General features: G+C 49.0%; 8 protein-coding genes across 11 annotated transcripts; 4 read left to right on the plus strand and 4 right to left on the minus strand.

The window, feature by feature from the left end:
* Positions 1–583: 583 nt before the first annotated feature.
* On the plus strand, positions 584–3,121 carry PPTG_14648 (hypothetical protein). The gene is made up of 8 exons (XM_008911582.1): positions 584–1,302; positions 1,379–1,436; positions 1,507–1,932; positions 2,001–2,080; positions 2,149–2,210; positions 2,276–2,456; positions 2,537–2,572; positions 2,638–3,121. The coding sequence occupies exons 1-8, from the start codon at positions 685–687 to the stop codon at positions 2,980–2,982; spliced, it is 1,806 nt and encodes a 601-aa protein (XP_008909830.1). The 5' UTR covers positions 584–684; the 3' UTR covers positions 2,983–3,121.
* PPTG_14649 (hypothetical protein) lies at positions 3,111–3,516 on the minus strand (the record flags this gene model as incomplete). Its single annotated transcript, XM_008911583.1, has 2 exons — positions 3,111–3,356; positions 3,385–3,516. 2 exons carry the CDS (start codon positions 3,514–3,516, stop codon positions 3,111–3,113), a joined length of 378 nt encoding a protein of 125 aa, XP_008909831.1.
* A 648-nt stretch (positions 3,517–4,164) lies between these two features.
* On the plus strand, positions 4,165–12,528 carry PPTG_14650 (hypothetical protein; the record flags this gene model as incomplete). The annotated part of the gene is made up of 1 exon (XM_008911584.1): positions 4,165–12,528. The coding sequence occupies one exon, from the start codon at positions 4,165–4,167 to the stop codon at positions 12,526–12,528; it is 8,364 nt and encodes a 2,787-aa protein (XP_008909832.1).
* Positions 12,529–12,894: 366 nt separating this feature from the next.
* PPTG_14651 (hypothetical protein) lies at positions 12,895–13,908 on the minus strand (the record flags this gene model as incomplete). The annotated part of the gene is made up of 2 exons (XM_008911585.1): positions 12,895–13,658; positions 13,722–13,908. The coding sequence occupies 2 exons, from the start codon at positions 13,906–13,908 to the stop codon at positions 12,895–12,897; spliced, it is 951 nt and encodes a 316-aa protein (XP_008909833.1).
* A 562-nt stretch (positions 13,909–14,470) lies between these two features.
* Positions 14,471–19,177, minus strand: PPTG_14653 (hypothetical protein). Of its 3 annotated transcripts, XM_008911588.1 has the most exons (4): positions 18,409–18,966; positions 18,076–18,322; positions 17,852–17,888; positions 15,599–17,787 (listed from the first exon to the last, which is right to left on the minus strand). In XM_008911588.1, exon 4 carries the CDS (start codon positions 17,760–17,762, stop codon positions 15,618–15,620), a length of 2,145 nt encoding a protein of 714 aa, XP_008909836.1. In that variant the 5' UTR covers positions 17,763–17,787; positions 17,852–17,888; positions 18,076–18,322; positions 18,409–18,966; the 3' UTR covers positions 15,599–15,617. The 3 variants fall into 3 exon arrangements, with proteins under 3 accessions (XP_008909834.1, XP_008909835.1, XP_008909836.1); XM_008911586.1 differs by having other exon boundaries at positions 14,471–17,787; positions 17,852–18,348; positions 18,409–19,177; XM_008911587.1 differs by having other exon boundaries at positions 14,471–17,787; positions 17,852–18,322; positions 18,409–19,157.
* On the plus strand, positions 14,724–15,497 carry PPTG_14652 (hypothetical protein; the record flags this gene model as incomplete). Its single annotated transcript, XM_008911589.1, has 1 exon — positions 14,724–15,497. The coding sequence occupies one exon, from the start codon at positions 14,724–14,726 to the stop codon at positions 15,495–15,497; it is 774 nt and encodes a 257-aa protein (XP_008909837.1).
* Positions 19,178–19,335: 158 nt separating the features above from the next.
* Positions 19,336–21,132, plus strand: PPTG_14654. Of its 2 annotated transcripts, XM_008911591.1 has the most exons (4): positions 19,336–19,714; positions 19,776–20,282; positions 20,364–20,653; positions 20,710–21,132. In XM_008911591.1, exons 1-4 carry the CDS (start codon positions 19,374–19,376, stop codon positions 20,931–20,933), a joined length of 1,362 nt encoding a protein of 453 aa, XP_008909839.1. In that variant the 5' UTR covers positions 19,336–19,373; the 3' UTR covers positions 20,934–21,132. The 2 variants fall into 2 exon arrangements, with proteins under 2 accessions (XP_008909839.1, XP_008909838.1); XM_008911590.1 differs by having other exon boundaries at positions 19,776–20,653.
* Positions 21,133–21,809: 677 nt separating this feature from the next.
* Positions 21,810–22,457, minus strand: PPTG_14655 (hypothetical protein; the record flags this gene model as incomplete). The annotated part of the gene is made up of 2 exons (XM_008911592.1): positions 21,810–22,286; positions 22,347–22,457. 2 exons carry the CDS (start codon positions 22,455–22,457, stop codon positions 21,810–21,812), a joined length of 588 nt encoding a protein of 195 aa, XP_008909840.1.
* Between the last annotated feature and the right edge of the window lie 45 nt (positions 22,458–22,502).

The raw sequence follows: 22,502 nt of genomic DNA on the forward strand, positions 1-22,502 counted from the left end.
AATTGGCCACCTCATTTTCTTTCGTGCAACATTCACGAAAAAAATAGGTTCAGAAACTAGATCGATTTTCTATTTGGACATCTCTCGAATTGGGAATGATGCATCGGGAGCTCCAGCCTTATATAATACTGTGCGATTCCAGAGGTTTGCATAACGAGGATTCGAACTCAGAACTTCGAGCAGATAAGCAAAAAAAATGTTTTTGAAGAACAACAAAGCCGAAGATGGCGATGACGATGAACAGGTGATATGTACTGTATATCCGCTGTCAACTCGTTTTTATTATTTTTTTTATATGCATGGGGGAGTATAAATTTATTTTAACGGTGTAATAATTTAAAACAGTTGTACTTATTTCTGCCAACCAGGTGATTCTTTAAATCTTTAGAATGTAACTTATTATCTGAGATTCAAAAATCCGCCTTGTGTACTCCATACAAGCGTGGATATTCTGCTGGAATGTGTTGCCAGTGTCGGTATTGTGCGTGCATGTCGGGCAGAAATAACGAGTCGTCAGGAGACCTTACCACACAAGAAAAGACACCATTGTGACCTTTTTGTGCACACTTCTCGTCAGTTTGAGCTCCCTTTTACCTAATTCCGTACATTTACACTAAAACAAGAGTCACACGTAGCCAAATCGATTCCACGTCTCCTCGACAGGGTGCCAACCTGATCGCAAGCATGGTGTCGTCCTTGCAAGCCCCGAATGCCAGCAACCGATTGCCATCGTCTTCACCCACGGGCTCGCGACCTGCTGGCCAATCCATGGCGCTCATCTCGGCGTACCTGCTGAAGCAGAGCGCTGGCAAGTGGAAGCGCAAACGCTGGAACCAACGCTGGTTCGTCCTAGACCGGGACAGTGGACTTCTGCGCTACTTCCGCCATGCATCACCCCTGGAGGCTGTGCCGTTGAGACAGGACGCCCACGGAGTGGTGTCGCTCAAGCAGGGGGGCGTGTCGCTCGTAGTGCAGGGAGATCTCCCCTCTGGAGTGCCGACACCCTTCTGCTTCACAGTTTTGGTGGACGGTCAGCGCGAATTGAGGCTTTGTGCAGACACAAACGCGGAGTTTCGACAATGGACAACGAGCATTTCGGCTATTATCAGCCCAGTGAGAGCAGGGCTGAGAGTGTCGGAGGCTAAGGTGGTGCCGACGACACCGGCGAGTCCAGTGCCGAGGACGTCGTCGGATGCGGAAGTGCCGTCACCGGTGGAATCTCCGGTAACGGAGACGAAGGAGAAGAAAGTGGAGACTGTTGATAAGAGCAGGGAGATGGAACCGAGAGAAATGGTAGAACAGGTAAGGTAGGAATGGGGAGGGGGGAATCTTTTTTTTTGGTTTTATGCTGACTGGAATCGTATCTTAACTATGGCAGATGTGCAGCTTGGTCACCAGCAACAGAACCGTGTTGTTCGCTTTAAATCCTGTTATTGGTAAGAATTTTGTATGGTGTTAGTCTTTGAGGAATACAACTGACTTCAGGTTATTACTTGTGTGTCGCAGTCCTCGTGCGATTTGGGAACGTTTCTGTATGGTTATTGATTGCGCTGTTGGCCAACGCGTTCTGCATGTGGCTGCTCTGGTTTCGTACGACCGAAGGAACCGTTAACCAGACATCTTCGCCTGCTACAGCTTGTCGCTCAGCTTCAATGAAAAACGGCAGCTTATCCCCCTCAGTGTCGACTGGATCCGCGAATGACGCGGAAATGCCTCGAGACAAGCCCAGCACCAAACTCAAAACCCAATCGCGCGATCGAACGCTTAGTAGCTCGGTTGATGAAAAACCCAAACGTGCTGCATTTTTGGGTCAAATCAATGGGGTGAAAATTTCAGCTGGTGCCTCGTTGAAACTGTGTGCACCTGCTGCATCGGAGACCGTCAGTGGGAGCTGGGCACACGTCGACGCGACTCGTTTTAACGTCCGCCAAGGTAAAATGCTTAAAGTGTTTACTTGTGTCGTGTGTGGTGCTAACTGTACGTCTTTTTTGCACTCACAGGACCAAACTATCGCAAGACGAAGCTCAAAGCTGCCTCAGCTCCAGCCTTGTTGGAACTTGTCGCTGTAGATGTCTACCGGGTTTGTACTCACTTACAAATTAGTGGCGTTCTAGATCGTACTCACAGTTTCTCGCGTGTTTTCATTAGTCGGATGTTAAAGCAGACAACATCGGCAGCATCGTCGACTTGAGCGATTTGAGGCCTCAAACGTTAGTACTAAAGGTCAACTGGGGAATTCGAGTTCCCTACTAATGTCGTATTGTTTGCTTTACAGAGGAAAACTGGATCTGATCATCGTGAACTGCCAAGTTCCTTCCTACCAACCCTCCAATCCGCTCTGGGGCGAGAAACAAGGAGATGGCCCAGGCTTCAACTTCGTCACGTATTTTTCTATTCCTCCAGCTATTCGAGAAATGCTCGATGCACCAGGTGAACCATCGCTACAAGCAGTTCGGGTACGTAACCCCTTGCTAAATGGTTGAGAGGAAGATCATATTTTTTTTTTTTAATCTTATCGCTGTGTATTTTTTCTCAGCTTCTCAAAGATTTTATGCAACCCCAAAGCTGGGCGGTACGTGCTAGATCTCTGTGTGTTTCCCCAACGTCTGTAGGCTGATCTACTTTTTATTTTTGTAGAGCGAGCGGTTCAAAGCAATTGGCATCGTAGTGAACCCTCAGGAGCAGAACTTGGGGCGAGCTGAGCGACGTTTACTCGAGACTTACAACGGCCAGCCTATTCTGACGCGGCCGCAACATCGGTTTTATCGAGGAGACGGCTACTTTGAGGTTGATGTGAATGCCCACGACTTCAACTACATCGCGCGCAAAGGACTTGTCGGAGTCTCTACTCATGCGTGCAACATGATCCTAGACTTTGGTTTCGTGCTCGAAGGCCAAGAAGACAACGAGCTGCCAGAGCAAATACTAGGATGTGTCCGACTCTGCAAGGTCGACGTACGCGAAGCACCTTGGCTCTCCTAAACAAGAAATTCAGCAGCCACCAATACGTATAAATACCGGATAGACGCTTATTGTTTTTTACTGCGTCGATATCTTCATTCGTAAATGGTTATTTACCGCGGTAATTCGGAGTATAGATGTTGATGAAGTCACAATAAGCTGGGGATGTCAATCTCCGCCGCCGCAATCGCCCCCACCTCCTCCGTCACCACCACCACCTCCATCGCCACCTCCGTCTCCACCTCCGTCTCCACCTCCGTCGCCACCACCATCCCAGCCTCCTCCGTCGTCCCCACAATGGTGTCCCCCGTCATGTCCATCGTGACCATCGTGATGTCCGTGATGTCCGTGATGTCCGTGGTGACCCGCACCACCTGAGCCAGCACCACCGAAGTCTGTATACGTAGCGTAGTCACTACTCACCGCAGTCGTATCTCCGCCATTATCCGTCCTATTCGCTCCACGAGGACTATTCGTCTTCCCTCGCGGACTATTGCTCGATTTGCCTCGTGCTCCACTATCTGTGCTGCTGGGCTTTGAGTTGATACACCCCATTGTAGTTGGCGTTTTCAAGCGAAAATGTAATGAGGGACCTTCGATTGCTTTTAAGACAGGAAAAGGACCTTGCTTAAGCGCTGCCGTTGCGCATGTACACCCATCATCTGCACCGAATAAATTCGCTTTTGCTTTTAATGAAACGAATTGAAGTGCAATTCCGGATAATCGTTCGTTTCAGCCTATAAAAGGCAACTGCAACGCTAAATCGTGAACGCCTACACCGCTCGATGGTGACGCTGCAGCCAGCATCTCGTCCTTGGCTCTAAATGTATTCAGCTGAAAACGGGAAAAGGTATGTCCCCGTGAAATTTACACAGTATACACCTGCTAATTCCTTCCAACCAAAAACACGCGATCAATATGAATAGAAATTCTCAACAATAAGGAGATGGTTATTGGTATAGCTGTAATAAGCAAGCGTAGAATGTCTCGATAAACTCTGAAACAATGGATATTTGTTTTAAAGTGAAACAGTTAAAACTCTGAACTGACTGGGGCGCTAGCTCGTTCAAGGAGCCAATCTCGTGACTCCGCTGTGCGTAACATGCGTAACCGCAGCGCCTACCCAGTTAGTTAGCGCACTTTGTCAGATAATCTCAATAGGTAAAAACCACAAAACGGATTGTTTGTCAAGCGTCACCCATCATGACGAGCACAGGATCCAAAGTTCGGGTCAATCAACCTACAAGCGAGGGAAATGATCCATTGGAGACCTACGAATTTGTTCCTGATCATCTGCGTCACCACTTCAAAGCAGACCTTGAAGCTTTTCTGAACGAGGAATCCGATCGTGAAGAGCGGGAACTCGTTCGTCATGCTCGTCAGGCTCGAAGTGCCTATTTGGTGGCTAATTCCCTCTCACAGCAGCCACGTCCAGCCTCAACGCAGTTACTGTATTCTAACGCTATCGAGCGAGCTATTACAGCTCGAATGACATACTCTCGAGCACTGGAAGGATTGGAAAAATATTTTAACGACGTGATGGCCAAAGTGAAGCATCTTGAAATTCAGCACCCTAGCAGTGGTTTTGATAGCAGTGGCCTGAAAATCCCAACGTTGATGCAAACCCAACGACAGATCATAAACGTTTGTCAAGGTTGTTTAAACGACTGTGATCTCTATCTGGGTATGTACGAGGCGCTTCCAAGCCCACCTGCTACGGCTCCAACCCCTATCGTTCGGTATGTTGCGTGCTCTACAAAGAGCTCAATGCTGCACCAGAGACTCGAGTGTCCTTTTCAAGCTTCGGAAGGCCAGCAGCATCCTCAGTCAGCTGATAACCAATCCAGATCAATGTGCATTACAATGCAAGCTATGGTCGCAAAAGAGGCTATTATTGTGGATGACATAGCAGACCTCGAGCCGAGCGAAATCCATCGATTTTCGCTGAATCAAACGTCGACAGGATCGTTCTCATGCTTCCCTTTACTTACCAGTGAGACCGGGACAAGCACCGCAGTGATTGGAGTCCTCTCTGTGGACTCATGTCGAAAAGCACATCGTTTACTGCCTCAGTCAATGTCAGTGGAAACTCTGTATGCGTTTCTGCTTCGAATGCAGCTGAAAGACGCTGCAGTGGAGTTCAAGAAGGCGAAAATGGATGGTGCTCACTTTCTTGCGCTCACCGAAATCGACCTCCGACATAAACCGAGTTTCCTGCGCCTTAAAGTGGCTACAAGAAATAGGTTAATGGAGCTCACTCGCGCTCTTCAGCGTGGCAGTCGGATACACCTCCCTGATAGTAATGAGCGCGCACCGCCCTTTACTCAAGACGATGATGCGGTAGAATTTCTTGATGATGTTTCAAAACTATCAGGAAAATTTCTTGGTTGTTATCGTCGAATTCATTGGATTCAAGAAATTGCGAATAGTACGCGGAACCAAGGCTGTACTGCCTATGACGTTTACGACGTACTGATTCGTGCTATCACGCAGTCGTTGGAGAGTTTGGAACGTGTCGGAGTGTGGAAAATCACGAAGAAAGGAGCAAATGGCACTACAGCGCCAGCTTCCTGTCAATGGGAAATAGACGTCGTTGCGTCTACTTCAGTTCCGGACGATCGACTTGTTCCGTTCCTTGATGCACAGGAACGAAAGATGAAGCGAATCGCTCTCTACAAGGAGAACGAGGACGCTATTCGGGCTTCTCGTGAGACCGGAAATGGTGTTTATACGTCTTTGCTTCGTGGAGGAATTATTAACGTCACTTCAAAACCTGAGACCCCTTCTTCTCCGGGTTCATATTCTTGTGAGAACGTCACGTATCATGTTTCATGGTCGGATCGATCGATCCAGACGTTGTCGTGGGTGCAGCTTCGTCAACTTCTTCCTATTCGGACGATGAACGCTAAGCATTTCCAGCTACGCCAACTCTGTCAACAGCTCCAAGACGAAGAAAATGAAGCAAAGAAACAAAAGTCTGAGTTGTCGAAGTCCCTGAGAATCAACAACCCGAATGGAGTCGTGATCGTCCTCCGAGATGCCTCAAGATCAAGCGACGTACAATACGTTCTGGAAGTGGACTTAACAGCTCAGTTTGAGCCTCCCCCAGAATTCCTTGATTTCTTAGAACGAGCGGTTGTTGTAGCTGAACAAGCGCTGACGTGTGTTCGTGGTCGCGAAGCACGGCAGAGTATACGCAAACATGCAGTGGCGAAAAACACGCAGCGATTCCAATGCATTGGCCTCAATCCGTCTGGAGATGCCCTCCGAGCTCTGCAAGATATCGTCCACAGAGTGTTTCATGACATCGTCGATAGTTTACCTGGTACTCACGTACAAATCGCAGAGCTTCAAGCCGACGGAACCCAACTGCAATATACGTTTGTGAGTCAAGGATCGACAATTCTTGGTTGCTCATTAAATCGAGGCCAAGGCGTGTCATTCAAATGTCTTGACACAAAACAAACGGTTGTAGTGGGGGCGATGTCCAAGTTGAGGCCACTATTACAGCGCTTTGGCCTACTACGAAGCCAACCTCAAGCGCTCGACGACATGTTTCCGTTCATTTTCGTTCCTCTATATCATGAGGACTGCTGTGTTGGTGTACTCAGTGTCGACTCGTTTCAAAATGTTCCAAAGGGGAGACACGACGAAGCTCACCCTGAAGCTGGAGTACTGGAATTCTTGGCTCCGTTGGGTAAATTACTTGCGAGTGCCATTTACGCAAAGCGTCGGTCTTATGCGTTGCATGAGCTTCAGCTCGGATGCCATGAACCGCTGCGTTCACCACAACAGCTGCTGTTCTATGCCTGCAGAGCGTTGAGAGATGTTATGGTTGGAGCTTGGAAAGTTCGAGTTGTGGAAATCGATGGAGTGCGTGGAAAAACGACTCTCGTGTATGAATTTTCAGAGGCTGAGAGAGAGCAAGCCCGGTCTTGGTTGTTTAATGTGGTTCGTCCCATGGCTTTTCGCTGGAAGGAATTGTGTACAGACACGATTGCGAAATACTTAAACCAACTGCAGGAAAGTCACGAAAAGAATGTCAGTGTGATGAACCTATTGGCTGCTATTAGAGAAGACGAACAAGAACGTCAGAACACTGTGGAAAGGTATCAACAATTAATTGCTGAAGAACAGACAGCTCTATCTAATGCTCCGCGTAGATCAGCGATCGAGACGGAGAAGGCAAAACTTGTGGAGAGGCAACTTGCGGACAAATATTTCTTGTTACTTGACAATTCGATGCTAAACGAGGAGTTAACTGTCGGTGCTGATCGAATCTCAAACCAAAAGTATATCGCCCACGCCATGAAGTTGTTTCTTGGTTCATCGACGTGTTTGTACTCTGATGTCGAGGCAATGGGTCGAGCAACATCCCGAATATTTCTCACGATTACGGCGGTGCCCCAATTTCACGCAAGTTGTGACCAGGTTTATTTGCAACGCGTGGCCAGCATCACATCAAAGTTCTTGGCAGCATTGCACGATAGAATTCGTCGGTCGAATGAGCGTACTAAAGCTCTCAGCATATTCCGTGATCTTTGCCAAAAAGCTCTTACCTGTGATGACGTATCGCTTACTGGCACGGATAAAAACACACGTGGTGGGCGCTATAATCATAAATTACCTCCCACCAAAGAAGTTGAGATGGAGTGTCTGCTTCAGCTGCAAAGAGACACAATTGCGCTAATTGAACGCACTTTGGGCTCTCCAAATGTGTACTTTGGGATGTGGGAACCAGTACTGCGGATTATCCGGTACACTAGCGCCTCAAAATCTAGTGTTATGGCTGGAAAGAAGCTGAAACATGGGTATGGAGTCAGCTTTCTGACACTGGAGAAACAAATTCCTATTGTGATAACCAGCCGAGATGCAGCAAATGAAGAAGAAATAGCCTCAAATTTCAAGAAGCTCCGCTACTTTACAAATGAGCCAGTGGAAGACCGTAAGTGGCCGTTTATTGTCGTTCCAGTTGGTAACTTAGGAGTGTTAGCGTTGGATAACATGCATTCGTACGAACAAGAATCTCGCGAACTACAGCCAGAACTAGGCGTCGTGGATTTCTTACGTAAAATTGGCCAAAGTTTTGCTGAAGTTCTTACTGTTATTCGTGAACGGACAGTTCAACAACGCCAACAACTCCGCGACGAAGCGCTACTCCATGTGATGACTGCCTCTGAGAATTTCAAACCGAATACGAGAAATATTGCGAAAGTGTCAGGGTATCTTCCACGCTTGGTTATTCAGCAAATTGAAAACGCTCTCAATGGTGTAGACGCCTATTTAGGACTGGTTGATCCACTATGCGAGCGGATTCGCTTCATTTGTGCGTCTTCAAGGAGTAAAATGGAGGGTAAGACGGTCGATGCAGCTCAGAGTTTATCCTTCCGTGTTTTTTCTAGCCAGCGCTCTATCGTGATTCCACAGCTTCCTCAGTACTTTAAGGAACAAGAAAAAATCCAACAACACAGCAGTATACATGGGCAAAAGTTAACGTATTTCGGAGGTTCAAAACCGCCGCAAGGGCCGTTTGTCTGCGTTCCAGTGCCATTCGTTGGGATATTATCTGTCGACACATTTCCCGGAGCTGCTGGCGGTGTCTTCTCTCCTTCGTTCCCTGAAGATGGCGTGGTGGCGGTTTTGGAGAAGATAGCGAACTATCTAGGAGAGAATATCCGTACTTTAGCAGCTAACGAGGCTAAGAAGCAACTCCCAACGCTGTTTCGAGGAAATCGAACGACATTCCCACTACTTTTTCAAGAGATTCTAGCGATCTTATCGCGCAATTTGGTTGCAGTATTCGACATGCAAGCACGTTGCTATGAACGTGATAAACAAAGTGGAACATGGAACAGGAAGGGACTGCTATCTTCAACACGGCGATCAACAAGTCTAAACCACGAAGATTTCGACGTTGATGCTGAAGATCGTTTGATGCAGAGTCTTGAGGATCGGTACAGGCAAGATGGCTATCTGAATAATGAGAGTAGCAACGAAGAGGTTGTTTTGTCGCCAGTACACCAGCTTTCTCGATATCCTGAGACTCTGGTTGTTCATTGTGCTTCGACTCGTGTTGTTGCTGATGATGACGCAGTTTTAGTCCCGACAGTGCTGGTTTTACGTCGTGTCAAAGGCTCTACTTGGAAGTACGATGAGGATTTTCTACTGTCGATCCTACCGCTTATTAACTCACTAATCGAGTTAGTAAACGTCCGAATTGAAGGTATCGTAGCGCGTCGACTGGCTACACGGAAGATAAGTGAATTATGTGGAACGTTGGAGAGCTTGCCAGCCACAGAAGCAATTCAAGCCTTGTACGCCACCATGCTGCCTACTTCAGCGGAGACCATAGCGCAGGCATTGAGCCGAGACTGCGATGTTTATCTTGGCCAACGAGACCTTACAGATCGAACCAAGAGTCAAGTATCACGTCTCCAGCTTCGGTTTGTTGCTGCTTCCAGCCGAAGTCTCATGCAAGACGTTGCAATCGACCTGGAAAACACTGACAACTTATCTCTCACCGTTGTTCAGTGTCTTCAAAACCAGAAATTCGCTGAAATTTCTTTGATTCGAGAGACTTCTCCGGTTCGTTCGCTTACAACGAAATCAGTCCAGCGAGTGTATCTTGCAGACCCGATGGGTGACAACTACGTGCTCTGTGCAGATAGTTTAGGAGAAGAAGCGTTTGTTCCTGGAAAGCGACAACTTGAGCCTGATGTTATCTCATTTTTTAAGACAATCGCGTTGAGACTTCAAGAGACTATCATGTCGACTCGACATCGCTTGAGTTACGATCAGCTACGAAGCCTCACGACGCGCGCGCATACCGATTTGCGGTTACTTTACTCTACCATTTTGGGTGGCTTACGTCGCGATCTTGTGAATATTCACTCGCAGCAGATACTTACGGTTGGTGACGATTTCACGAGCTCTTTTCGACTGGAAGCCTGGCAACGTTCGAGCACTCGAAGGCCGTTAAAGACGCTACCGACTCATTATTGCTCAGTGAACGGCTGTGAAAGAACGATGATCGAGCACGAAATCCACTCGGAGACTCAAATTTTGCTACCGATGACCAATTTACCAAGAACTCTGGACATGAGTCGATCTTGTATGCAGCCAGTTGAGGGAACGGAAAAGCATGGCACCTTTACTTGCGCGTGTTTGGCGACTATGTTGGATTCTGTAGTGGCTGGTAGAGGCGGTGATGCTAAGTTAGCGCTCTGTATCTTCAGTCATGATGTAAAATTTACTCAAGAACGAGAAAAGTCGGCAATCGGGAAAAGGTCGATGATACCTAGAGATTACGGAGATAGCACGGCATTCTTTAGCAATTACCAACGACAGTACTTCTTCGCATTTGCCGCAGTGGTTTCCGACGTGTATACACACGTATTTCGTGCTTGTGCGCTCGAAACTTTCGCCGCAGAGTTGTTTATGACACTGCACGAATACCTAGACGCAAGGGATGGAATAGTTGTCAGGTTTTCTAAAGAAGGAGACAGTAAACAATCAACTGATGAATCGACAACATCGGAAGCACCCTCAGCACGACCAGGATACGTGACAACGGTATTGTTTAGTCAGCAACCCAACAGAACTCCCCCAGGACGAGCTTTAAGTGGAAAAATGGAGAAGAAGGTACGACAATTCGAGGCGTCGAGCGCGCCATTGTCGATCTTCATGACGAGGAAAGCTATTCCAGCACCTCCTATCAATGTCAAACAAGACACGACAAAGGCAGGACCAAGCACAGCTGGGAACGTGAAGTCTAAAGAAAAACCAGTGAAACGTAGAGGAACGAGTTCTCTGTTCAAAGGAAAGAAATTATTTCGTTATGGGAAGAAGAAGCAGGATGAAGAAGAAAAAACCAAGGAACAGGAGCCTGTGATGAAATCTGTCCCCGAGTTGCAAGCACTCTCTCCTTCACGAGCACAGCAGCTGCATGAAAAGGTATCATTTCATGTGTTCATCCGAGCTTTAGCACGCCACGGACGCCACGATATTATCATCTTCACCGTCGAGAAACAGTCGGCTCGGGCTGCGAGTACTGTCGAAAACCTTGTTCGGCAAGTCAAAGCTCGAGCAGAGGCTTTTGCTACTCAAATGGTTTCAAGTCCTCCTCGTGGTGACGAAGAGATCAATGCCAAACGATTTTGTTCGCAATCTAAGTCGGATGATCGAGGTGGAGGCGGGTTCCTTCTTCTATCACTATTGCAAAAAGCCCGCGATAGTTTCCAGCAGATCGAAGGAGCTTTTGGAGGTGCGATGCGTCAATTCCTTACTGGAGCTCAAGCCACAGCTCGAGATACCCGATCGAATGTTGAGGATTTGGGTGCTCTTTTTGGTGAATCAACGGTCACCCCAGTAACAGCACTATTACGAGTGACACTGGTAGCTTGTGAAACTAAGCGTGACACTGCAGTAGCTTTCAACCAGACAGATTTGCTCAAGGAATACTTACGAATGCAGGCTGGCCGTAAGCTTCTTCAACTCGACCCTACTGACAATAAAGTTTGGGGAGCTGTAGGACGGGCAAGAGCACTAATTCGCAGCTTTGATGAAGCCATCCACACGTTGGAACCACGTTACGAAGATGGAGAAAAACTTATTGGGGTGAAAGCGGAGGTGAATCGAGCTTTACACTCTCTTCTTGACTTGTTACTAGCACAATCAGCCGTCGTGCGATACCTGAAGCACCTGGAAACGGAGATCACACGCGAACGAAAGCAGCTCTACGACAATCCAGCGACAACAGTGCAATGCTTTGTCCGTCAAGCTCAAGCACGAATGGAACTCAAGAAGCGACGACGAGAATTTCGAGCGGCTTTGGCAATCCAGTGTGCATTCCGTCAACATTTGGCTCGTCGTCGAGTTTTGTTTATGAAATGGACTCGAGCTGCCATCAAAGTACAACGAGCATATCGTCGCAAACGCCAACGAGCAAAAGGATCCCGACCCCGGCGATTCAGTACGCAATTGTTGTCGACCTCGCAGAATTTTGGCACCACGACACGGTCTCCTTCTGTGGTGGTTAATGTGGACGAGGCATGGCGCACAGATATGTCTAGCTTTGGTTCATTCCAGGAGTATGTAGCTAGTAAAATTGGACGCGAGCAGATTAAGAAAGAGGAAGAACTTATGTGGAAACACCGACGGGAGTTGGAGAAAGAGCGAGCTCGACTTCCTCGGGATGAAGCTCTACGAGAGGATGTCGGTGACTTGTTTGAGCTTTTGGATGATGCTGGTAGTGGCGAGTTGTCAAGAGAACGCACGGCTGCATTGATCACTCGACTGCACGTGCCGCTGAATGAAGAGGAAGTGGCTGACGTCGTCGCTATGATGGATAGCGATGGGTCCGGTGGAATCTCCATAGACGAGTTCATGCGCTGGTTTGCACACGAATTCCCACTGCTACAGAAGCGAGCCCCACGCGTCTGTGGTGTGGTGACTAAACGTGATTGGCAATGGGTCATCGAACAATCAGCTCGCTCTGCGATTCTAAAGCGATGGAGAGCGATACATACACGTGCAATGGCGACCGCACCAGGAGGAACTAATAATTAGTCCAGAAGTAGTGGCGGTGAAGAAAACGTTTGTGAGAAAGATTTTTTCGTATGTTTTTTCTAACAAAAAAAAATAGGGGGTGTCACTGATCTCCGATTTATCGAGCTCGATGTCATAATGTCTGGAGTGTGCGCGTGTGGTGTCCACCCGCAAAACCTCGGGGTCCAAACTTGCATGAAGTCCTACCATATCCCTAATCCCATCTTGAGTTGGTCTCATTGAGGTTGCTCGCACTTGAGACCGTCTCAAGTGCGAGCAACCTCCCACCGTGGTAAGACAACTACGACACTTACGGTGAAAACTCAGCAAACACAGCGCTACTGGCAAGGAAATAGTGCAGAATATCATGGCTAACTACTAATTCGACTAAAAGTCATCTACCCACGCCTGCATAACAGACCCCCTGCCGCTAGGAGCTGGAGCATTTCGGTCGCGACTTCGATCGCGATCACCGTTGGATGATCGCTCTCGATCTCTGCTTCGGTCGCGATCGTTGCTTGGCTCGCGTGTGTGCTCACGCTCAAACTTGCGGTCTCGGTCCCGATCGCGGCCGCGCTCTCGTTCACGGCGACGATCGCGATTCCGCTTTTCACCGGTTGGAGATGGAGGCGGAGATCGATTTTTGCTTCGACTACTAGACTTTCTGTTGTTTTTGGCCAGTGGTGAGGCTGCTCTTTGCTCGCTCTTTGATAAGCGGTCTGACGGTAAATAATCTGCTTTCTCTCGCTTGGATTTTGAAGATGAAGTTGTCGAACTTATCGACGAGGAAGACGAGGAACTGTGTGTTGGTCGACGGTCGTCATCGTCCGAATAATCTCGACTCTTCTTCTTTTTGTTGGCAGTCTGTCGATCCCCCCTTGGTGCAGCTACAGGAGACTGTTGTGGGCTGCAAACTGCAGCTGCAACAGCAGAAGCTTTCGCAGCGGCCGTGGCTGTAGCTGCAGCATGAGCGATTTTATGCTTCTCGTACTCGACCAGCTTCTTGCGGTAGCCTTCTAGACTCGTCACCCAGCATGCTGTACTCGCCTTGCTGTCTCCGCAAAGGAAGAAGTTGCGGGTACGACTCTCGACCTGGAAATGAGTATCGTCAAACTGCACGACTGCAGTGATATCGTCGAGGAAGATCGAACCTTCAAAACAGAGAAATGAGTTTGAAATAGTTGGAATGGATGTCCAGATTTACTATGACGTACTTCGTGGCGCACTGGTTTTATTGTCTGAGTACCCAAACTCTCGACGTCTCGGGTCCACAAAGAACCAGCGTTTGTTCCAGTTACCAGCAAGGCTTCGCGTTTTACGCTTCAGCTTCTTGAGATACCCTTCGATCTCAGGCGGAACAGGAGGTGTAGGCTGGAGTGTCAGGTCCCCCATTCGCATCATGTTGTACCGATAGAGAATGACGTCGGTCTTTGCTGTTGGCTGGCCGAATTCGAGAGTGAGCACGTACGCGGACTTGTCTAATTGTAGCGGATGTTACGAATGAAGTCTTATGCTAAAAATGCCGAGTTCATCCCGTAAGTTTTCCTACTATATTTTTCATTAACACGTAAGACTCTAATCGTTATGCATTCGAGGACATTCGCTTGCTTTGGATCCAGAGCTGTTCCGTGGCTTTGTAAAAAAAAAAAAAGAAAGAAGGTGAAAACGTGCAATGCATTTTGCACAAATACCTGTAGTCGACGAAAACTTGGAGCTTGCCTGAATCATCTGTAGCTTTTAGACCAGTGTAGAGGGAGCCTACCCGCTCGTTGCTTTCACTTTGAGCTGGTTTCGTTTCGTTTCAAAGGTGAGGTTCATTACAGTCATTTATTCTAGATAACCACCAAGACAAATGCCCTTCATCCCATGCATGCTTATCATCAGATGATGTGCTAGCTGGTTTCGTTGGTACGTTGCAAGCTCCAGGTGTGGAGGTATGGCGTAATGATGGCAGCAAAACATACTTGGAAGTGAGTATTTCTATTAGATTGAATATACTGTTCTGCATGCAGACTTTCACCACTGGAAAGCGTGCCCTCCCGCTCGCTTATGCAGTGTCGCAGTTGAAGCTGATTGATAATGCAGTTGTCGATGTTGACGCGGCTTGATAATGCAGTGTCGCTTTTGACGGAGTCATCCTAGAGGCGTTGGCAGCGCTGGTTCGGGACGTCCGTGCTCCAAACCCAATTTTCCGTGACCATCTCAACTGTAGCAGGATGCGGGAGTTGGTGATACTCATCGTAGTTGCCCTCACCAGCATCAGAGCAGCGTCGATCAATCATGACATGGTGAAGCCATTCGCACAGCCCGAACCTATCACCATCGCCGAAAAAGCTGCCGTCAAGTTCAAGCCTTCACTTGCAGTAAAGTCTGGATGCCACCCATACCCTATCGTGAACGCCGCCGGCGATACGAGTACCGGCTTGGAAGGAACGGGACCTCCTGACGGTGGATGTGAAGGTCCAGAGTTGGGGTCGCAGGTGTACAGTCGATCGACATGGTGCGAGGACAAGTGGGCCATCATGTACGCGTGGTATTTCCCTAAAGACATACAGAATAGAGGCCTCGTCAAGACGGGTGTTCGGCACGATTGGGTGAACTTGGTTGTGTGGCTCGACAATCCAGCTCTAGTTAAGCCGGCAATGTTAGCAACTTCGGCGTCTACGTATGGTAATCTGTACGTCATCAGTAAGCCACCCAAGACATCAGACGTCATCAATGGCACCACGCCGAAGCTGCGGTACGATGAGGACGGCTATGAAGCGTGGCACACTGTTTTTCAGTTCCACGAGGAAGGAGAATACCAGGATCTCATCCAGTGGAACCAACTGACGGATGCGGCCCGCGAGGCCTTGACAAACACCGACTTTGGTGTTTTTGGCCATGTGCCTTTCATTGACGCGTTCTTTGAAACCAACCTCAAGGAAGCATCGACGTACAACTTGTACAACAGACGTCATCGACATGGCGGTGCATCAATCTGGGAATAGCAATGCCTTGTTAGCAATCATGCCGAAGAAAACTCTCTTGTTGACGCCACAATAACGGCGCGGTTCCTGCTTGAGTGTGAGGCTCGTAGTAGGAAACTGAATCTTGGAAATCATTTTTTTTTACGTGTTATCACTTCGTTGTTGTGGATCTAGTGATCTAGCTAGATCATCTAGAATATCGGACGGGAACTGGTCGCCATTCTCATCGTCCAGTCCACTTTCCCTAGGAGATCTTGGCTCTGGTTCCGGAGTAAAAGGATTCGGGTCAAGGTTCGTGCTGCGTGCGCTCGAGTGTCGAGAACTTGACGATGAACTCGACCCAGTTCTAAAACTCCTTCCAGCCCCCAACGCTCCAACGCCAACACCAACACCAGGCGTATAACCCGACAGACCTAAGCGAGATCCTCTTCGCAGTCGCATTCCGATCCCCAAGCCTTCGCTTTTCATATTTCGCCAACTCCTTAGCGCTTTAAGCGACGGGCGGCGTTTGCTTAGCTTCGCAGCAGGAACATCACTCGACTCTGTCTGGGCTGATGCTGCTGAGTTCTCGGCCGCTTCTTTGGCCTCCAGTTCTGCTAGATGCTCTGCAATCCGCAAGTCCCGCTGTGAAACGCGCTCTGGTTCATCCGCTACTGTTTTTATTGAACGGCGCTTGAGAGCTCCCGGGTGCTTGGGTGGTAGTTGATCTACTAAACTCGAATCAGGCGAACGAGACGAGGTGGATGAAGAGAGGTGTCGTGCAGCTTCGTTCAGAGTATTTCGCAGTCTTGTCTCGCTCTCTCGTCGAGCTTCTGACTCTTTTCCAAGCTGCTCTTCGAGATGGTCAATCCGCTGAAGTACTTTAGTGAGCAAGCCTGTGATTTTAGTTGTAGCCATTTCTCCTCTCGACGTTGCTTCTCCAAAGCTCATGGCATGGCTGGTACCAACAGGACCTGGATTACTCGACTTTGGGAAGGCATTGGCTGTTCTTGTAGCAGCCGCTGCTGCTGGGCCAGAGCTACGCATACTAACTTCTTGAGACTGCTTCATAGCGGCTTGCAACATACTCGGGTCGTACTTGTCCATGATAAACTTCTCGATAATACTTCTATCCTCGAGATACCGTTGCGAAATACTCTCGAAAACTTCTCGTGTGAGCGTACAAAGCTCCGAAAAGACATGAGCTCGAACGTTTGCAGTTCGCTTGCAGTTCATAAGCAGAGCGATCTCTCCAAAGTAGTCACCTTGACCTAACACTTTCAGTATGATTTCCTTGGTTTTAGTAGCAACCGGAGGTAATGCTGCTTGAGATGCGTTGCTATCTCGGGGTAATTGAGATCCTTTACGATTAAGCACTGCTTGTGCAGCTTGCGAGGCTTGAGATAGGCGAGAAGGATTTCGTTGCAGCGGCGCCGGTGATAGCACTTCGACCTCCTTCGTGACTTCACAGATCCCGTTCTGAACAAAATACATGTCGTTCCCTACCTCACCTCGCACGACAATGTAGTCCCCAGGCATGAAAACCTGCAGTTCCAGCTCCATGACGAGTTCCTGGACGACTTTAGCGCTGCAATTCTGGAAAATCGGCGCTCGGTTGATCATATCCATACGAAGAAATAATTCAACTTCGCAGGCTAAATTTCGAGATAATTCCGGGATAAACGCCGTCACCGCGCCATCTAAAGTGCCGTGCCGTTCCCACATGGCCTGGTAATACGCGTTGATTCGGTTCTGTAGGTCGTACGGCAGCTTCATTCGATTCATACTCGCAAAAAGCCACTCCATCTTCTTCTGATGCGAGCTCTGGGACTCGTAGTAATTGGCAATGAGGATGGCTACATTTCCGAAAACTACAGCCATCAGCACGGCTCCGACGACCATGACGAGTACACAGAAGATATACTCGGTATCTTCGTACACAGCGATGTTTTGGCCCATAACCACGAGTAACGACTGGTAAAACGCGACAACGTACAAGTGCCGCGCATCCGTGCTCGAGTCCAAGGCGCGAGTTCGGTCCGACATGACCAGACCGTACCAGAAGCACGCGACGTAGTGATTAATGACTAAAAAGGACACCACAAGACGAACCAGTCGTAGGAGATTGGCGTGTCGTGAATACTGTAGCCATCGTCGCAATTCTGGTCGCATTTTGAACAATTTGGCCACCCGCAATAACCTCACAAGTCGTAGTAACCTCGGTACGCGTAGTGCCTTTAGAAGCCCCAATACGCTCAGGTTACTCTTGGAATTGTTGATCAGTAACAGCACGTAATCGAACGGCATACATGCCAACAAGTCAAAGAAAAACCTACAGTAAATACACACTGTTAGTTGCTAGAAAAAGTAGGGGGGGGGAACTAATACGAACGTACCATCCGCGTAAGTAGTTGGATGCTATATGCCATCGATCTGTAATGTACACCATCTCGTCAGCGTCTTCTGCGAAGGGTGTGTTGAATGCCACGGCGATATCCATGGCAAATATAACGCTCATAAGGATATCGACAACGGTAGTGTCGTTGGATCCAAAGGCCAGAGCGAATGGTAACATGATACTCTGATAAATGATGATAACCAGCGTAACCAGCTGCCATACCTTGAACAAGGAACTGTGAGGATTCACCATCAGCGGCGGGAGATTGCGCAGTTGGTGTCTTTCGTCTGCGTCCGTGTCTACCTGTCGAATTTTATATCGCGAAAGCACCTTGAGATGTCTTTCCAGGTTCGCTTTGGTCTCATCTATTAGAATGCGAGGTCCGATCTCTTCATGGCCAGCTTGAACTCGATGCAGCACTCGTCGCATTCGTAGGGCTGCAAACAGCGTCGTCACCGAATCTTCTTTTCTAGATGACGCACGATCACGTTGATGCTGAGCGGTAAAATACATTAGAAAATAAAAAAATAACGATAAATAAAACTGTGATCATACCCCTTTATCGGCAATGCTCTTCATCATTTCGGGTGTCATTGCTGTCTGCGTGATACTCAGTCGTTCGGGAGCGTAAGGAACGACTGAAACGGGTTTGGAGAACTGCGTGAGTCTGGAGATCACCGACTTGCGAGGAGCCACGCCCCGTACAACTGCAGCAAGTCTCGGTACAGCTGCAGGGCGAGCTCCGGGCGCTGGCGATGGTGACGGCGACGGGGACCCATTGCCCGAGCTCATGCGGGAGGATGCCATGGCCGCCGCCGCCACGCCCGCGAGCACATGGCCTCCCTGTCGACCCGACATGGCGCTCGCTTGCTAGAAGCTACCGCGCAGCCTCAATGTCGGAGGGGGCCTGCAAGTGCACAAGACACGACGAAGACGCTGTTTTGGGGGAAGTACAAGGCAGTGAAAACCGCCACCAGATCGCTAATTTTATAAGCTCGGTCTCCGATCGTCAACTCTCTATTTCTAGCGCCATAGCGCTGCTGCTAGTCCGACACCAAAGCAACAAAAGCGTTGGTAGATTTAGCATGATAAACGTCAACTACAGTAGCAATAGAATAACAACAGAAGCCACAGGAGAGTGGACACATCGTCGGCTTGAACGGAGTCCGGCTTCGGCACCATCAAAGCCTCCACCGCTTCGATGATGTCGGAGCCCTCCACGAGTACCCCGGTGGTGTCGACCTGAGCGAAGTCGGCTTTCCCGCAGGGCTGCTGAAAATAACATGGCAATAATAATAACGGCCATACATATCATAAATAAATGTATGTTTTTGCGATGGACCGTACAATGTCATAATGTATGTGGCGATCCTAGCTAAAAGAATAATGTATGCAAGGTGCACAGCAAAATTATGACCCCCGCAGAACCAACCATTTACTGGGGTGTGTTTTGTCTGTAGCTGTTCTCCATTTCCCAATTCACGCCCACGTTTACAAGCCCCTACTGCTCTACACCAGCCATGGCGATCACCGCCAGACCAAGGTTCACGTCAGCTCAAGTCACTGGGTTTTATTTCCAGCCGTGCCGCGATGACTTCGACGAGATAATTCTCGAGTATTTCCGATGTCGTTGCGGCACGGTTAGAAAGCAGACCCGTCGAAACGGGCGTGCTAACCTCATGCAGCACGTTAGACATGAGCATCCCAACTTTGAGGCCGAGATGCTAGAGGCCACGACATCTGAAACCGGCACGCTACTCAGCTACGTGTCGCGGTCTTCTCAAAACCTGTACGGCTGGCTCATGTGGGTTGTTACGAGCAATCTACCTCTCACTTTTTGTGAGAATAGAGCGACAAGACGGTAAGAAAAGCGACTACAATTTAACAAAGAATTATTTTTAACTGTTTATTATTGATTTTAGCTATACGACACTCGATCCGGTATGCGTCGAGACGCTGCGCGCTGCGCTTGAAGGCGTGTCTGTGGCAGTGGAGAGGTCAATTGCCTCTGAGATGCCAGACCAATTTGGGCTCATTCTAGATGGATGGACCCATATGTCTGAGCACTATCTTGGAGTCTTCGCCTGCTACGAGGTTGGTGGCAAGGTGAAGACTCCCTTAATCTGCATGGCTCCTCTGATGAATGAGGCCGATGACGATCTCTCTGCCCTCGCGCACAGAGAGTTTCTAGCGGATATGCTGCCGAGGGATTTTGGGAAACAGATTGACCAGTGTTTATTTGTCGTGGGTGATAATTGCAGCGTTAATCAGCGCTTAGCTTCGCTCATCGGCGTTCCCTTAATCGGGTGCGCTTCGCACCGACTTAATCGGGTGGTCCAACAAGATCTTCAAAGTCACGAGGCTGATCTTGCCGCAGTTCACGGGCTAATGATCAAGCTTCGGACGCTGACGCAGTCGGCTAAACTGAGGTACCCATGCTGTTATTCTGTGGTTTTATCTATAATTCCTACGAATAAGGATAATGTGTGGTGTTTTATGATAATTCGTAGGCTTAAAACAAGTCTCCGCCCGGTAATTCGGCAGGACACACGGTGGAGTTCAACGTTTGCAATGTTGCACCGTTACTTCAAGCTTCTCGAGCACCTCGATAAGGATGACGATGACGTCGCTGAGCTTCTTCCTGGTCCGGTGTGCAACCGCCGCCTGCGCAAGCTGCTGAAAGAGCTCGCCAATGTCGAATCCGTATCGAAGGCCCTTCAAGGCAGCGCTGATCTCTTAGACGTGCGCGAATGGTTCGACGGTCTCATCGCTATGAAGCCGCAGTACGCGCATTACCTTGGTAAGTTACACATTCGGCTAACTATGCTGTGAAAACTAACGATATCTATCATACAGCGCCACGAGCTGACATTGTCCACAGCCCGGACTTTGAATCGGGCTGTGTCCGTGTCTTGCGAGGCAACTCTAACCGCCTGACAAGAACGAGAAGGCAGTATTCCAGCCTTTCGCTGCAAGTGCTGCAGCCGCGCCCGAATCGGACGACGAAGAGAGCTCATCGTTCGTCGAGCGCCTTCAAAAGCGCAGGAAGCTGGCGCAACAAGAGCAGAAGTACGTGCTGATCCGTAGTATCCCTCTGACGTCGAACATCGTGGAGAGTTTTTTAGTATTGCCCGGACGACATTTGGGCAGGAACGCAACAGCCTTCAACCAGCGACGCTTGAGCAGATCCTCTTTCTCCGTCAGAACGCAAGCTACTGGGACGTAGGTACCATTGATAGTCTCCGAAGTTAACCACCATCATAAGTCATTATGTATGTGTTGAACCTTCTACATGCCATTATTTATGTAGATGATTCTGCTAGCTGCCTACCATTATTTATCTAGTGTTGTCGTTCTTGCTAACAAAACATGCCATAATCGGCAGCCCTGCTTTCCCGATCCGCTTTTTCAACGACCTGAGCGTGGTCGGAGGGATTTGCAAGCGCCTAGCTTGATTGCGCCCAGAGATAGCGGCAGGCAACTGCAGCAGGTCCCTGGCCACTTTGTCCTGGCAGTGCTTGGGTCGCCGACCGAGCTGAACGATTCCAGTCGACTTCCCTGCCAGGACATTTCGGACCGTATTAGTAGAGCAACGGTGTTTTAGAGCTATTCGGCGGATATCCGGCTGATCTTCGCAGCCCTTGCGTGTTGACAACATTTGTCGAGCGTCCGCCCTGATGTCCTCGATGACACTCTTCGTCATTATCACGGCGTCTGACAGCATCGCGACCGTAGAGGTCAACTTGGTAATGAAGAGCTGGCTGATGGTAAAAGTTCATCGTGTTTTGTGCGAGTCGCTGCTAGCTCTTAAGGTATGGTTTGCTAAATAAGTTTCCTATTGGTGCTGCTGGCGCTAAATAGCAGCCCGAGGCGATGGTTGTGCGTAGTAGATATTTCTACCGCGTATACGCTCAGTGAAGCCTGTTCACTTGAAGTACTTGGACATTGCGAACACTTCAGTCAACATCCATTTCCACAGGCTCGTCGTTATCTTCTGGAAGCTCTTCGAACCGCACAAAGTGCTCGTCCTTGCTCTCCGACGTGTCGGTTTCTGTGTGTTTGTCGTCCTCGACGAGTTCGACCCGTGGATTTGTTGACAATGGCATCGACTGGTACGGGTTAAAGACTACCATTGCGCGACAAGAAGCGTCGCTAGGGATCTCAATAGGCCGCTCAGAAGCCATGTAGGCATCGTGCCGCATTGTCTTCCATGGGAATTCTGCCTGTGCTGCTGGTGTAGCGAGCACTAGCGGTCTTTTCTTGCCTGCTTCGGGAGATGCTGGAACGATGGTTCTTGGGGTAGCAGCTTCCTCGTCCGTCATGTCTGAGTCCACGTCGTTCTTGGGTGAGTCGGTTGGTGACGAGACCCGCATCCGTTTAATACCGTCCATTACCGCCACTGCGTTCATGTCGCCGCCACGGATGCCTTTGTGCTTCTTCGTCGCTATCACTGTCTTAGTCGCGAGACCGCTTCAACGGAGTGCCCATGATACCCCGGGCTCGTCCAAAGCTGCGTTGACGCAACGCGTTCTACGCTCGCGCTCAAAGAGATAACCGGCCTGGCTGTTGACGCCGCACACACGGGTTCTGCTTGTTGCTCGCATGTAGACAATTAAGTTATGCCGACCAGTTCCCAGGAACCCTAATAA

The sequence above is a fragment of the Phytophthora parasitica genome, assembly GCF_000247585.1.
Source record: "Phytophthora parasitica INRA-310 unplaced genomic scaffold supercont2.42, whole genome shotgun sequence".
In the NCBI taxonomy this organism is placed as follows: domain Eukaryota; phylum Oomycota; class Peronosporomycetes; order Peronosporales; family Peronosporaceae; genus Phytophthora; species Phytophthora nicotianae.

Coding starts and splice junctions, on each gene's coding strand:
- PPTG_14648 (XM_008911582.1), top strand. CDS start 685: ATGGTGTCGTCCTTGCAAGCCCCGAATGCCAGCAACCGATTGCCATCG. Junction 1,437..1,506: donor CGCTTTAAATCCTGTTATTG/GTAAGAATTTTG, acceptor TGTGTGTCGCAG/TCCTCGTGCGATTTGGGAAC. Junction 2,457..2,536: donor CATCGCTACAAGCAGTTCGG/GTACGTAACCCC, acceptor ATTTTTTCTCAG/CTTCTCAAAGATTTTATGCA.
- PPTG_14653 (XM_008911586.1), bottom strand. CDS start 18,711: ATGTCGGGTCGACAGGGAGGCCATGTGCTCGCGGGCGTGGCGGCGGCG. Junction 18,349..18,408: donor AGAGCATTGCCGATAAAGGG/GTATGATCACAG, acceptor TTTACCGCTCAG/CATCAACGTGATCGTGCGTC. Junction 17,788..17,851: donor TCCAACTACTTACGCGGATG/GTACGTTCGTAT, acceptor TATTTACTGTAG/GTTTTTCTTTGACTTGTTGG.
- PPTG_14654 (XM_008911590.1), top strand. CDS start 19,374: ATGGCGATCACCGCCAGACCAAGGTTCACGTCAGCTCAAGTCACTGGG. Junction 19,715..19,775: donor GAGAATAGAGCGACAAGACG/GTAAGAAAAGCG, acceptor TATTGATTTTAG/CTATACGACACTCGATCCGG. Junction 20,654..20,709: donor GCAGTACGCGCATTACCTTG/GTAAGTTACACA, acceptor TCTATCATACAG/CGCCACGAGCTGACATTGTC.